General features: G+C 38.3%; 1 protein-coding gene across 1 annotated transcript in view; it reads left to right on the forward strand.

The window, feature by feature from the left end:
* LOC124592855 (protein Gawky) overlaps positions 1-14,908 on the forward strand; it is a 283,677-nt gene that overhangs the window by 163,928 nt on the left and 104,841 nt on the right. Inside the window, exon 14 of the mRNA XM_047131874.1 lies at positions 10,061-10,135. Within this exon, the coding sequence (XP_046987830.1) occupies positions 10,061-10,135 (75 nt within the window). The remainder of the gene's footprint in view (positions 1-10,060; positions 10,136-14,908) is intronic.

Consider the following 14,908-nt stretch of genomic DNA (forward strand, 5'->3'; position numbering starts at 1 on the left):
TCTTCTTGATAATTATTATTTTTATTAGCTTTTCTCTAGGTAAACACATAAATATAAGTGCATTTATCACTGAAATTGGCAGTTTGTACTCAATTTTATTCTTTAGTCTTCGTTACATTTTTGCACATTGTTCTCATGTATGTGAAACGACCATAAAAAAAACCTGCAATTTGTATAAACTAAAATAAATGGAAGTACATTGTGTGGATACATTGCCATTGTCATACATGTGATAAGCGAGATGCTTTCAATAATTTACTTTCACTGCGCGATAACAACGGTGAAGTCACTGATGACAGTGCCACTAAAGCAGAGTTATTAAACATGATTTTCCGAAACTCCTTCACCAAAGATGACGAAGTAAATACTTCTGAATTCCAATCGAGAACAACTGCCAAGATGAGAAACCTAGAAATAGATATCCTCAGTTTCGCAAAGCAGCTTAAATCACTGAATAAAAGCAAGGCTTCCGGTCCAGGTTGTGTACCAGTCAGGTTCCTCTAAAAGTATGCTGATACAATAGCTCCATATTTAGCAGTTACATACAACCACTCGTTCACAGAAAGATCCGTACCTAATGACTGGAAAATTGCTCAAGGGTCAATCCATATGAAGTGGTCCAGTGATGGTTTCTTGACCATTTTAAAATATTTTAATTTTTTATATGTGATTGCCCTTTACTTGAGCAGTTCAAAACATTTTTAAAAAAAATTTGCCTCTCACCTTTACCGAGTGGCGGCCATTTTCATTTGTAAGCGCGCAACGATGTTTCAGTTTAGAGTTAGCAAAAATATGAATATCTCTGCACTAGGTTAAGTTACAACATTGCAATTGACATGATTGTTTTTAGAAAAGTGTCCTCTACAACATTGTCTATTACACAAATACCATAAATTAATAAATAACCAGTCAAAATTACCTCAGAAGTTTGGTATCCAAATTTTCAAAAGTCAACTTCTTAGGCCCAAAAATAACAAACAAGGAGTAAGTTATGAGAGTCTATTTTTTTCCTATAGTTAGGTATCATACCCTACTAGCCTCATAAAGAGCAAGAGTAGTTAAATGTGTCCTTAATTTTTTATGAATTTTTGAAATTTGAGTATTTTCATTTTTTGTAGAGTTTGGGGTTAGTTATCTCAGGTGGGACTGAATATAAAAATACGATTTTTGCACAGTTTGTACACCTATCACCCAGTATTCATTTAGTTTATTTATTTTTAATAATGCAATATTAAACCATAGGAGCTTTCGCTTTTGTTCTATGGTAATAAAATTGCACATTTACGTTTAGGTTTATTGTTAATAAAGAAGTAAATTATTGCTGGGTGTGGCATTGTTGTAGTCAGTCCGTTCGGAAACATCTGTTAGAGCGACTGTACATACCTCATCGAGAGTGTAGAATGTGTTATGTGCTTTGTTCTGTGTGTAATTAATTTTGAGATATTAACTGGAATGCAATTACATGGATGAACAGTGCTCTGTTGGACAGATAGCAAGTGAAGTGTGTCACAAGACAGTTTATGGTTTAATTTCAAAAAACTTGAAAAATGTAAATGACTTTGATGAAGTTAGACAAACTTTGTTTAAATTTCAAGTATGTTCTTCTGTAACATGTGTGACTATCAAGAGAACAAATATATTCTGAAAAACAACCACATTTTTGGAAGAAAGTGCTGTGATCCACTTATAAAGTTCATAAAAAGCCTAACACTAAAGGTTTGAGGGAAATAAAACTTGAACATTTGTCCTTGTTGTGTGAGAGTGAAACAGCTTCCCAAATGAAACGTAATGTGATTCCTGGAAATTCCCTGTGCCCAAATTGTTACTCAAAAATATTTGTTGTGAATCCAGAACCAGAATCATGTAACCTTGTTAATGACATTTATATTCCTAATGAGGAAGCTGTTAGCATATTGGATTTTGCTTGTTCTAAGTTAGACATATCTCCTGCTTCAAAACTAATAAAATTAAGTAGCAGAAAAAGAAAAGCAGCTACTGAAAATAAGGTACAACAAATTTCAGACAAAATGAGAAAAGACTTGGATTCATGCTTTAATAATACAGATACCAACATTATTTCTAAAGAAGAAGAAAACCTACCACCAGCATCATCTGACACTGAATATTTGAGCTTAATAGAGAAATTAAAAATTAAATGTCAGTGACATCTAAAGAGGAAAAAGTTAAAATTTTAAGTTTGCTCCCCGACTCATGGTCAAGAGAAAAAAATAGTTCACGAATTCAATGTTTCTCATCATTTGCTTAAACTAACCTGAAATTTAGTGAAAGATCAAGGCATTCTTCGAGTTTTAGGAAAGAAGAAAGGAGTAGGTATAAGTGAAGAAACAATTCAAAAGATCCAGCAGTTTTTTGCAGACGATGAAAATAGTAGAATGTGCCTAGGTTGCAAAGATAGCAAAAGAGTTGTTATAAATAGAGTTAAAGTAACAAAGCAGAAATGACTAGTGCTGTGAAATTTAAATAAACTTATGTCGCATTCAAAAATTTTCATCCTGAATGCAAAATTGGAAGGTCAAAATTTTGTGACCTCCACCCTAAGTGGTGTATTTCGGCTGGATCCTCAGGGACACACTCCATATGCATTTGTTTATATCATCACAATGTCAAACTGATGATTGCGGATGCAAAACTCGGTGATCTTAAATACAAAGAGTTACTAGATTTAATGATTTGTGATACTAACAGTTATGACTGCATCATGAGTTTATTGAATAAATGCCCTGGTGAGGAAACCGTTATTGAATTGTTTCATGAATGTGATGAGGATATGCCAGACAGTATTACCTTCAAACAGTGGATGACAATTGTGGTGTGCGTACTGTAAGACCTTCGGTACACACACACACACACACACACACACACACCATCAGATTATTTGACTCGTCGCTCTAACGAAGTAGGCATATGTCTCGTGGTCTTATTGTGGCATGTTTATCTTCTGCCTTTAGGTCGGACGATAGAAATGCCACTTGCACTTTTTTAGAGTCGCAGATTGACAATGACCAACTTTAAACAGAACTTGATTAATTTTCACACACATTTATTAAAATAATAACAAGCATTAACATTACGTAACTTGATTCTGGATGCTATTTACAATTGACAATCTGAAGTTCTTTTGGTCTTGGTACGTTAATCCTATTCTCACATCTCTCTGATACTTGACAAAGTCTCTATACCTTTATCTTCATGGCTATGTACAGGAATATGGTAATCTTATTAGGCACAGACTGAAACTTGACTATAGACTGGTACAGAGTAATGCAGACTCGTACAGACTGACTAATTGGGGGTCTGTACACTCGTTATAATACCTTGCGCGTTCAGGTATCACTGCGCGCGTGTGATCCGCGAGGAGAAAAGGTTCTATGTTAGCGGCAATCTCATTGGCTGCGTTACATATTAATACGCGGATCGGCGGAAGCAGAATTTGGTCCATCTCTAAGGCAGCGCCATCTCGTAGTGCAGAGACGGACGAGCGCTGTGCCTGCGCTGTTGTGCTTAGCGGGGCGCCCTCTAGTGGGAAAATTGTGTACGCGCTAACTACGCGGAACTATGTACACAACTGCAATTGACAGGGCAGAAATGATAACAGTGGTTAAATCTCAGGAAGAGTACATGGAATCTTCAATTGATAACTTACAAAAACTCAAAAGTCGCCACTATGTTTCTTAACTCCAAAGTAAGTTTTGGAAGGACAAAAAAAGCACAGCTTTATGAAACTGAATGCCTACTGCCAGCTGATTTTGCAAAAAAAAATTACATTTGTAATTCAGGATGCTATACAAGAGTACCACTGGGTCAATGACAAGGCAACAGTGCATCCATTTATTCTCTACTTTAAAAATAAGATAGATGAATGAATGCAGAGTCTCACGGCGATAACATTGAATAAAATGTTTTTGGCTGCCTTGGCCACAGCGTCTACAGAAAACCCACCCACACAGACCTGTACCTGCACGCCACCAGCCATCATCATCCAGCACAGAAGCGCAGAGTATTGCAAACATTGGTGCATCGTGCAAGAGTAATATCAGATGACGACAACCTGCCCCACGAACTGAGCCACCTACGCAAGGTTTTTCAGGAATAACGGCTACAGCACCCATCAAGTGAAAGAAGTGATTTCTCGGAAATATCAGAATAAGACCAGCGACGAAGAGCAGAAAAAGAAACTTGCTTTGCTGCCATTCTGTGGCTCTGTGTCAGGCAAGATAAGCCGCCTGTTGAAAAGACACAAGATCAAATCGATCTTCAGGCCTCCAACGAAAATCCGTCAATTACTGAGACCAGTTAAAGACGCTGTAGGTCTCAGAACACCTGGAGTTTACGAAATACCTTGTGAGTGTGGCCAGAAGTACATCGGACAAACAGTGCACACTGTGGAACAACGCGGGAAAGAACATGAGAGGTATTATCGCCTACGCTATCCAGAGAAATCTGCGTTAGTTGAGCATGCGTTAGAAAACGGTCACCACATAAAATTTGACGATACTTCTGTCGTGGCTCGCACTGACGGATTCTGGGACAGTTAAATACAGGAAGCTATTAAAATAAAAATTACCACAAACACCCTGAATAGAGATGGTGGCTTACAGCTCAGCGCTGCATGGGATCCGGCAATCGCGCGGTTGAAGAGGGCACATCGAACGCCGACTCAAAACATGCCCAAATATGGCAATGTCACGGGCACCAGTGACGTCACAGCCGGCAGCTAGCATATACGAGGGCAGTTCAATAAGTAATGCAACACATTTTTTTTCTCGGCCAATTTTGGTTGAAAAAACCGGAAATTTCTTGTGGAATATTTTCAAACATTCCTGCTTCGTCTTGTATAGTTTCATTGACTTCCGACAGGTGGCAGCGCTGTACGGAGCTGTTAAAATGGCGTCTGTAACGGATGTGCGTTGCAAACAATGGGCAGTGATCGAGTTTCTTTTGGTGGAAAACCAGGACATCTCAGATATTCATAGGCGCTTGCAGAATGTCTACGGTGATCTGGCAGTGGACAAAAGCTCGGTGAGTCGTTGGGCAAAGCGTGTGTCATCATCGCCGCAAGTTCAAGCAAGACTGTCTGATCTCCCGCGTGCGGGCCGGCCGTGCACAGCTGTGACTCCTGCAATGGCGGAGCGTGTGAACACACTCGTTCGAGATGATCGACGGATCACCATCAAACAACTCAGTGCTCAACTTGACATCTCTGTTGGTAGTGCTGTCACAATTGTTCACCAGTTGGGATATTCAAAGGTTTGTTCCCGGTGGGTCCCTTGTTGTCTAACCGAACACCATAAAGAGCAAAGGAGAACCATCTGTGCGGAATTGCTTGCTCGTCATGTGGCTGAGGGTGACAATTTCTTGTCAAAGATTGTTACAGGCGATGAAACGTGGGTTCATCACTTCGAACCTGAAACAAAACGGCAATCAATGGAGTGGCGCCACACCCACTCCCCTACCAAGAAAAAGTTTAAAGCCATACCCTCAGCCGGTAAAGTCATGGTTACAGTCTTCTGGGACGCTGAAGGGGTTATTCTGTTAGATGTCCTTCCCCATGGTCAAATGATCAACTCTGAAGTGTATTGTGCTACTCTTCAGAAATTGAAGAAACGACTTCAGCGTGTTCGTAGGCACAAAAATCAGAACGAACTTCTCCTTCTTCATGACAACGCAAGACCTCACACAAGTCTTCACACCAGAGAGGAGCTCACAAAACTTCAGTGGACTGTTGTTCCTCATGCACCCTACAGCCCCGATCTCACACTGTCGGATTTCCACATGTTTGGCCCAATGAAGGACGCAATCCGTGGGAGGCACTACGCGGATGATGAAGTAGTTATTGATGCAGTACGACGTTGGCTCCGACATCGACCAGTGGAATGGTACCGTGCAGGCATACAGGCCCTCATTTCAAGGTGGCGTAAGGCCGTAGCATTGAATGGTGATTACGTTGAAAAATAGTGTTGTGTGGCTAAAAGATTGGGGAATAACCTGGTGTATTTCAATGCTGAATGAAACAACCGCTGTTTCAGAAAAAAAATGTGTTGCATTACTTATTGAACTGCCCTCGTATAAGGGCGCACCAACAGGCCACTGGCAGTCATACACTTGACAATGGCCAAGTAGTGCTTGGCCGAAAGGTCGTGTAGTTTTAACCAATTGACTCGGTTGGAACCCGAGAACATTTTATTCAAGAAAGATGAAGTTTGCAGTTACTCAATTTGCGTTCTAAATGACTACTTGGAACACAATACTTTGGCTGTACATGTGTTCCAAAAATATGCAATAAACCATATAAAAGAAATTTTTTTCAAGGTGGAGAAGCTGATGAAAACAACACTTCAAACCAGATTTGAAAATCGAATAGCAATAAAAAAAAAAAGGCATTCCCACAAATTCCTTGGCATTGCAGAGAACTTAGTTTGATGCTATGTAACATCAGAAACTGAAATTTATGAGGACCATTGTGTCTGTAAAATTACGTATCTTGTCTTTAATGTTGAATGACATAGTGGCATGTGTGTATGATGGACAGTGGTGGCTTGCAGAGGTTGAAAGAATAAGTTTGGAAAACAATTATGTTTTTGTACATTTTTACCGCCCTACTGGCCCAAGAACATCATTTAAGAAATCTAATAGTGACAAAGTTTGAATACCAATGATAAATGTAAGGAAACTTTCAGTGCTTGAACTTACCACAGCAAGTGGGAGGTCTTATTCTGTATCACAGAAGCTGTCTGAAGAAATAAGTGTTCTTATCATTTACCACCAGGTTTAGAAACAGTCGCACCTCGAAGGATATTAATTGAAAATATTTATATGAAGTTTGTCAAAATAATATAAATGTTAATTTCAATGATGTTTCCCCTTTCTGTATATAATTCAGTACCTTACTTCAATAATAATTGATTATATTCTGCCAGTATCACACATCAATGTGTGAATTATTTCCCCATTTTCAAAAATTCATATCTTTGTTCACAATCAGAAATCAATATTGAAATTTTTACAGTGTGTTGGTATCATATCGGTGTACAAACAGGGCAAAAATCAAATTTTTATATTCAGTCCCACCTAAGATACCCAACCCCAAACTTTACAAAAAATGAAAATTTTCAAATTTCAAAAATTCATAAAAAATGAAGGAAACATTTGTAAATGTTCTTGCTCTATATGAGGCTAGTAGGGTATGATATCTAACTGTAGGAAAAAATAGGGTCTCATAAATTACTCATTGTGTGTTATTTTTGGGCCTAAAAAGTGGATTTTTGAAAATTTGGATACCAAACTTTGGAGGTAATTTTGACTGGTTGGTTTTGAATGTAGGATATTGTGTGTAATAGACAATGTTGAAGAGGACACTTTTTAACATAACCCAGTGCAGAGAGATTCACATTTTTGCTAACGTCTCTGATCTGAAACATCGTTGCGTGCTTACAAACAAAATTGGCCACCATCCGGTAAAGGTTAAAAAAAACTGTTTTGAACTTCACAATTATAGGGTATTCACATATTAAAAAAATTAAAATATTTAAAAATGGTCAAGCAACGAACTTAATTTTTATTGGGCCTCTTCATTTTAATTGACCCTGAAGTCACACCAATACCTAAAAAGGGAAGTCGGAGTAATCTGTTGAATCACAGACCCATATCATTAACGTCGATTTGCCATAGGGTTGTGGAACATATACTGTATATGAACAATATGAAGCACCTCGAAGAAAAAGATTTATTGACATGTAATCAGCACAGATTAAGAAAATGTGGTTCCATCTAAACACAACTAACCCTTTATACTTGTGAAGTAATGAGTGCTATCGACAGGGGATGTCAAATTGAGCCCATATTTTTAGATTTTCAGAAGGCTTTCGACACTGTTTCTCACGAGCATCTTCTAAGCAAAGTTCATGCTTCGGGAATATCGCCTCAGTTGTGCTGGATTCATGATTTCCTGTCAGTAAGGTCACAGTTCATAGTAATAGAAGGAAAGTCATGGAATAAAACAGAAGTAATATCTGGCGTTCCCCAAGGAAGTGTTATAGGCCCTCTATTGTTCTTGATCTATATTAACGGCATAGGAGACAATCCCAATAGCCGTCTTAGATTGTTTGCAGATGATGCTGTCATATACCGTCTTGTAAAGTCATCAGATGACCAAAATAAATTGCAATATGATTTAGATAAGATACCTGTATGGTACGAAAAGTGACATTTGTCCCTGACTAAAGAAAAGTATGAAGTTATTCACACGAGTACTAAAAGAAATCCACTAAATATTGATTATGCGATAAGTCACACAAATCTGAAGGCTGTAAATTCAACTAAATGCTTAGGGATTACAATGACAGATACCCTAAATTGGAAAGATCACATAGAAAATGTTGTGGGTAGAGCCAACCAAAGATTGTGATTCATTGGCAGGACACTTAGAAGGTGCAACAGGTCTACTAAAGAGACTCCTTACATAACACTTGTCTGCTGTATTCTGGAGTATTGCTGTGCGGTGTGGGATCCACATCAGATGGGACTGACTGATGACATCGAAAAAGTACAAAGAAGGGCAGCTCATTTTGTATTATTGCGAAGTAGGGGAGATAGTGCCACAGACGTGATACGTGAATTGCAGTGGCTATCATTAAAACAATGGCTTTTTTTGTTGTGATGGGATCTTCTCATGAAATTTCAATCGACAATTTTCTCCTCCGATTGCGAAAACACACTGTTGACATCCACCTATATAGGGAGAAATGATCATCATGATAAAATTGAGAGAAAAATTTAAGAGCTCGTTTTTCCCGCACGCCGTTCGAAAGTGGAACAGTAGAGAGACAGCTTGAAGGTGGTTCATTGAACCTTCTGCCAGGCACTTTATTGTGAATAGCGGAGTAATCACTTAGATGTAGATGTTGTTCTAGGTGACTATCTTTGTTGCATTACATTCACATGTTTTTCAATTTTGGGGCAGGATTGTGCTTTTTTTTATGCAGGTAAATATTTGGTAAAGAATTTGAAAACTGAAGCTGTTGGTTGAATGAAGTTGTCGTCTGAGAGTGGTAGAATACCCTTCATTTTATAAATTCAAAGCTTTGGTGTCCATTACGGGGAAGACTGGTAAACCCTGTATTTAACATAACGTCAGAGTCTCGGTAAAGGGCAAAATATGTGTCATTTTGAGGCCGAGACCTCAGCAAATAAACATCCAGAAGTATATGTAAAACTTCATGCCAGATTTAAAGTGTGTGCTGGACTGTGATTTGTTGTCTTCCGCAGATGAGCACTTGCCTGTGAAGTCCAAGTCCATCACACAGTTTTAATCTCCCGAAAGTTTCAAATCAGTGTCCACTCCACTGTGAACCGAAAATTTATCATAGATCCAGAAATTTGTTGTTCAGAACGCGCCTCACTTTGAGAGCATATAATGTTGCACCATCTTGTTTCAAAATAATAAATGCTGTGGACTAGTTACAATATCGTAGACAACACCAATAACTGAAGACGATTTGTACTATCAGAATGTTTTCTGGAGAAAAAAAAGATTCAGTGATGAAACCAGCCATCAAAGCATATGAATTCGAATCTAGCATATGGGTTTGCTGAGTATCAGATTTGGGCTTTGGGTGTTGGCTGTCCAAATACACAAACAGTTTTCTCAATAATAACCACACAATATTTACGAAGCATTCATTTTCCTCCAAACATAAACAATATTCTCAGCAAATGATGTGTGTTCTGATCTATTGTCTGTTTTAAATACATTCAGTAATTACTGTCAAACATTTCATGTGTGAAAGACAAACTTAAAGCACTGAATACAATTTGGAATACGATTTGTACTATAATCAGACTGGCAATAGTTACTTAGTTACTGGATATTGTTTGCTGTGCGTTTGCAAAATACCATTTAGAACACATTGTTATGTTCTGTTTCTGTGGTTACTACATTTGTGTTTTTTTTTCCCTTCCACCGTATGTTGTGTGTGTGTGTGTGTGTGTGTGTGTGTGTGTGTGTGTTGTGTATTTATTTATCTATTTGTTTATTTTTCAGGGTCCAAAGCAATTAACGAGAGATATTGTGTGGTCCAGTAGACAGTTCAAACTACTGTCAGAGTTGGGATTCAAGGTATGGCACACGTCATTGTGTTGATTTGAGTAAATAGACTTAAAGATAACTATTGTGCTTGGGTGCTGGCAGAGATTCATATATTTCGCTCAGCGTCTTTTAGTATCACTCACATTTTCTTGGTCTTCAAAGAGACAGCAGCTATTAAGTAGAGAGATAAATTTAATGCATTTCAGATGACATCATTTTACAGTAGTGAGAATGGTGGAATGTTTAACCAGAAGCATCTGTATGTAACATACAATCACCTTGTTGTTCCTCATGTAATTGGGTATTAAATCTGCTACCTGTGTACCTTATCTCTTTTATATCTCAGTAATGCAACAGTGACAGTGGCACCAACATCGAGGGTGGGGGGTGGCACTACCAACAACTGACATCTGCTGGTGATGGCCGATGTTTTCAAACCAGTACACCATTATGTGCACAGTCTTAGTATTTCGTACAAGAAAGTAGTAGTTTGTGACATCCTGAGGGTGAGAAAGATAATAACTGGGATATATCTCTGAATATGTGTTCTGAAATTTTTCTTTGATTGGAGGTAACAGACTTCAAACAACATAAAAACAGGGTGTTTATGACCCGGTACAACCGGGAAATATAGAAAAAACCTGGGGATTTTTTCATCTGGGAAAAACCCGGGAATTTTTCGGAATTACTGGAATTTTTCGGAATTCCGGGAATTTTTCGGAATTACTGGAATTTTTCGGAATTCCGGGAATTTTTCATTGTTTTAGCTTTCAGTTAAACTTTTGTAATTTTAGCTGGTAACAATTGGATCTCTAGCAAAGATTGTTACTGTATCCTGCTACTGGAGAATGATACTGCAGCAATAAAATATAAATGAGAGTAAAAAAAAACTTTAGTGGCAAAGGAAATGCACAATTTACAACAACAAAACACCGAGCACGCGCAAGTGTCCACAAATAGCAAAAATATGTCATAGGCTGTAGGGTGAAGAATACGTAATTCTTCGTAACAATAAACTGCTTGCTATGAGCATGAAGTCACAACTGTTCACATTAGGTTTGTTTGACCAGTTGCCAGCGGGCTGATGAGGATGTGCAGTTGACTCGCGTATGAGCAGTACCTTCTCGTGCTTCCCACTACTGGAAATGTGGCTGTTAGCTGTATCAGCAGTAGCAGCAAGCAGCCAGATGCAAACCAGAAACATTTTTCTCATGCGCCCTAGCTGCCACATTCGCGAATGCGCAGAGTTGTCCGAGTTGTAGTGGGGAGGGGTTTAGTCTCCATGTGACCTGTGTTTGCGTTAAGTGATTTCGCTGCTTCTCTTCGTTTACAGCCCCAACGTCAAATGAAAACAAAATGGATTTCTGTGGCCGGGAGCTATCAAGTGAATTAAAATACATTCACATAATTATGAGGAAAAATATATTATTAGTTTCATTTTTCTGATTTTATTTTATTTCCAAGTTATTAGCAGTCAAGCATCAATCACCTTGCAGAACAATGAAGTTAATTTTGCTAGTTTGCTAAACAAATTTGGCTTTATTAATCTTTCCTCAGAGGCAATCATTCTATTCCAAACAAAGTGTTTCATTCCACAGTATTGGCTAGTTCCAACTGTTCGCTGAATTTCAAGTGCATGGTATCATCTTCTGCCTTGTATGGCATGCGATAATAAAGAACCAAAAATGAGATCGTAGAGTACTGGTACTCCAAGAAAATTTACATCCCGAAAACCACACTGAAAAGCTTAATATCAGGTTGGACCTACTTCATTGAGAATCGGGAAAAAACTAATGTGCACTTCAAGCAGAATTATGCATTTCAGTGATGTTGCTCTTGGTAGTATCCTCTGATGCCCTGTTTCTTTTATGGTGTAATATAAGCTCTCTTAGTGCTTTATACATATGAACATGTGGGCTTCCTACATCACTGCAGCTGCGCACGCGCAATAATGCCTGTTTTCTGGCGTTCTCTGGCAACTGGTAAATCGAACCTATTTCTAACAGTCTCCGGATACTATTGCGAACGGTGGTTCGAAAAGCGTTACTTTCAAAGTAAATTTCTTTTTATGCTACATGAATTATGTTATGTGTTAGAAAGTGGGATGAATTTCTAAATCGCAGAGCGTTTAAAACTGAACACTTTGAGGATCAGCCACCTACAAGAATTTCGAGCCCAGTCATTTATGTCATAATTTTAAATTTACTGGCACATTTGTGTGATGAATCTTGAAGTGTAACATGCGCAAAAAAGATCAGTAGTACATGTGAAAGCCTAGCTTCTGTTGTAGCTTGTTAATGTTAGAGACCAGTATTATATGTGAAAGCTTAGCTTTCCTTGTAGCTATACTATGTATATTAATGTAAACCGTTAACTTTTGCTCTTTGTGTGTTCACGTTATGTAACAGTGATTTTGCTATTGGCTGACTATAACACGTGTCCTATGCTGTGAATATCTGCTGTCATCGGCTGGCAAGATCACGTGGCATGAGATATGATTGGCTTACAAAAGGACATCGCAACCTCGGTTTCAATGCTCCGGAAACAAATGCACTTTGTTTGGCGCAATTCGAATTTATACTTTCGTAATACTAAAATATGCAGCGTATATGTTGCTGCAAATCAAAGGTCTTCTGAAAACTTCTCTCCTTTTTTTTCATTAAGTCTTTCCAAAACTTCTCTCCTCCGTCTTTGCTTTTTTTCCAGTAAGTTCCACGCGAGTGTATAAAATGTTAACCATTCAAAGGATTGATAAGTTTTACAGTTCCGAGGGAGAATCCACGGAAAATGTACTGTCACTTAGCACGGAAAAAGTGTATTTTTGCCCAGGAAAAAGAATCTTTGTAATAGTTCATTGAATGTTACCTTATATTACTCACATGATGCATGTTCTGTGGCTGTGTAGCCATTTCATACTTAATGCACACAAAATCTATAACAGAAATTTTTGGCCTTTGTTATAACCTCAAAAAACTGTGTGTTAAAATGAGAAGTGTGACAGTTGTCTATTTTGAAGCTGAAGTTTCTGTAATGGATCTTTTTTGATATGTGGCAGGTGGGCATTAACACTCTACAAATTATTATTACTGATTACTAACATTTTTATTGCAGAAGGGTGCTAACTCTCGTATGATGTGGTTTGCAAGGTGGTGTATGTTTTTCCACTTTGTCTTTCACACGTGAGTTGACAGTTATTGAAGTTTAATTGGCATATGTCTGTTTTGTTGAATTATTTGAAGTTGTGCAGAATGTTTGTAATACTGCTTTTCAACATCACCACGGATCCTCTAGAGTACAAAATAGAACGTTTCTCTCTTCATCTCATATATTCATAACATTTGGCTGATCATTCCAGTAACTGAGGGAAAAGTGTACAGACACACCACTTTTGTTTCGAGGCAGGTGTAGCTCATTCACATGCATTCGGATCTTTTTAATAGCAAAATCCCCAACCTAGCACTTGCCTTGCCTTCAAGCACTGAGGCCTTGTGGCATCTGTCCCACCCACGGAGGTTAAAATAGATTCTGACCTCCTTGCTAGGATAGGTCCTAACTAACTTAACCTAACCTCCTGGATCCTGCCAAAGATTCGTGGAGATCACATTCGCTGCGATAGAGTTGTCGGCTGAGGTTGTTGGTTGACCTGTGGCAATAGTGTCTGGGCTTGTTGTCATATGCCACAGTGAATGCAACCTAACTGATAAGATGATGCCTTTTACAGTTCTGCAGTTCCCATCTTATGTGTCTGACTGAGTGCTTGATTGTATTGTGATGAGGCACCCAAATACGAAAATATGCCAAGTTTTAGAAAAACATTCACCTGCCCATTTTGTGTTTATTTGCATCAGACTTACAAAGCATGTTAAAAAATTATGGAAATTGCTTGCAAAATGTGGAGCCGTTGGCGGGATTCAGAGGAAAAAAAACAGTAAATATCTGAGGAAGTGATAATGTGAGAAGTTTAAGGTCCGGCAGCCATGGAGTTATTTATTGGTGGTTTTTATAAAAAGTCAAAGAACACCATTCTGGCTGTAGAAAGTTTCTTATTACAACCCTGACAGGTTTCATGCCAATTTAGGAGCCTCCACCTGTGATCTAAATGAGAATCCTCACCTGTGGATGTGCCTTAATTGTCATGAAATCGGTCATGTTTTTAATTTTTTTTTTTTTTTTGTGGTTACAGTGACGCTCTTTGCCAACTTGTAAAAATCTGGACATTTGGCTGTGGTTGCCCACAATTCTAAATAATTTATAGATACGTATGTCCTCTGGGAATAGAAGTATAGCTTCCACTAGTTTCCATTTAAATTGTCTCAAAAGCCACTTTACAATCACATGTATAGTGCCTTTGAGGTTTTCACGGATTTGTATGAAGTTAACAATGTTCATAATGTGACCAGTGTGTTTCTCGTGTTCTCTGGGTTTGTTCTCCAAAATATACCAGAAGAGGAGGAATTTCTTCGCATAGAATATACATTTAAGTGTCAGGAAGTCTTTTCTGAAAGTATTTGTACGGAGTGTAGCTGTGTAAGGAAGTGAAACATGGGCATTAATCAGTTAAAACAAGAAGAGAACAGAAGTTTCAGAAGGATGTAGCTTGTAGTTGGTATTCCAAGATGAAGAAGATGAAGAGACTTTCACAGGATAGAGTAACATGTAGCATGGAGAGCTGCATCAAACCAGTCTTAAGACTGAAGACGACAACAGTAACAACACATACCAGCGTATATAATCTGAGAGACAACATGAATTGTGTGGTATAGGGTGCATTCTCAGAACATCAGAAAGAATTGTCTGCTATAC

Source organism: Schistocerca americana, chromosome 2, assembly GCF_021461395.2.
Source record: "Schistocerca americana isolate TAMUIC-IGC-003095 chromosome 2, iqSchAmer2.1, whole genome shotgun sequence".
Taxonomy (NCBI): Eukaryota; Metazoa; Arthropoda; class Insecta; order Orthoptera; family Acrididae; genus Schistocerca; species Schistocerca americana.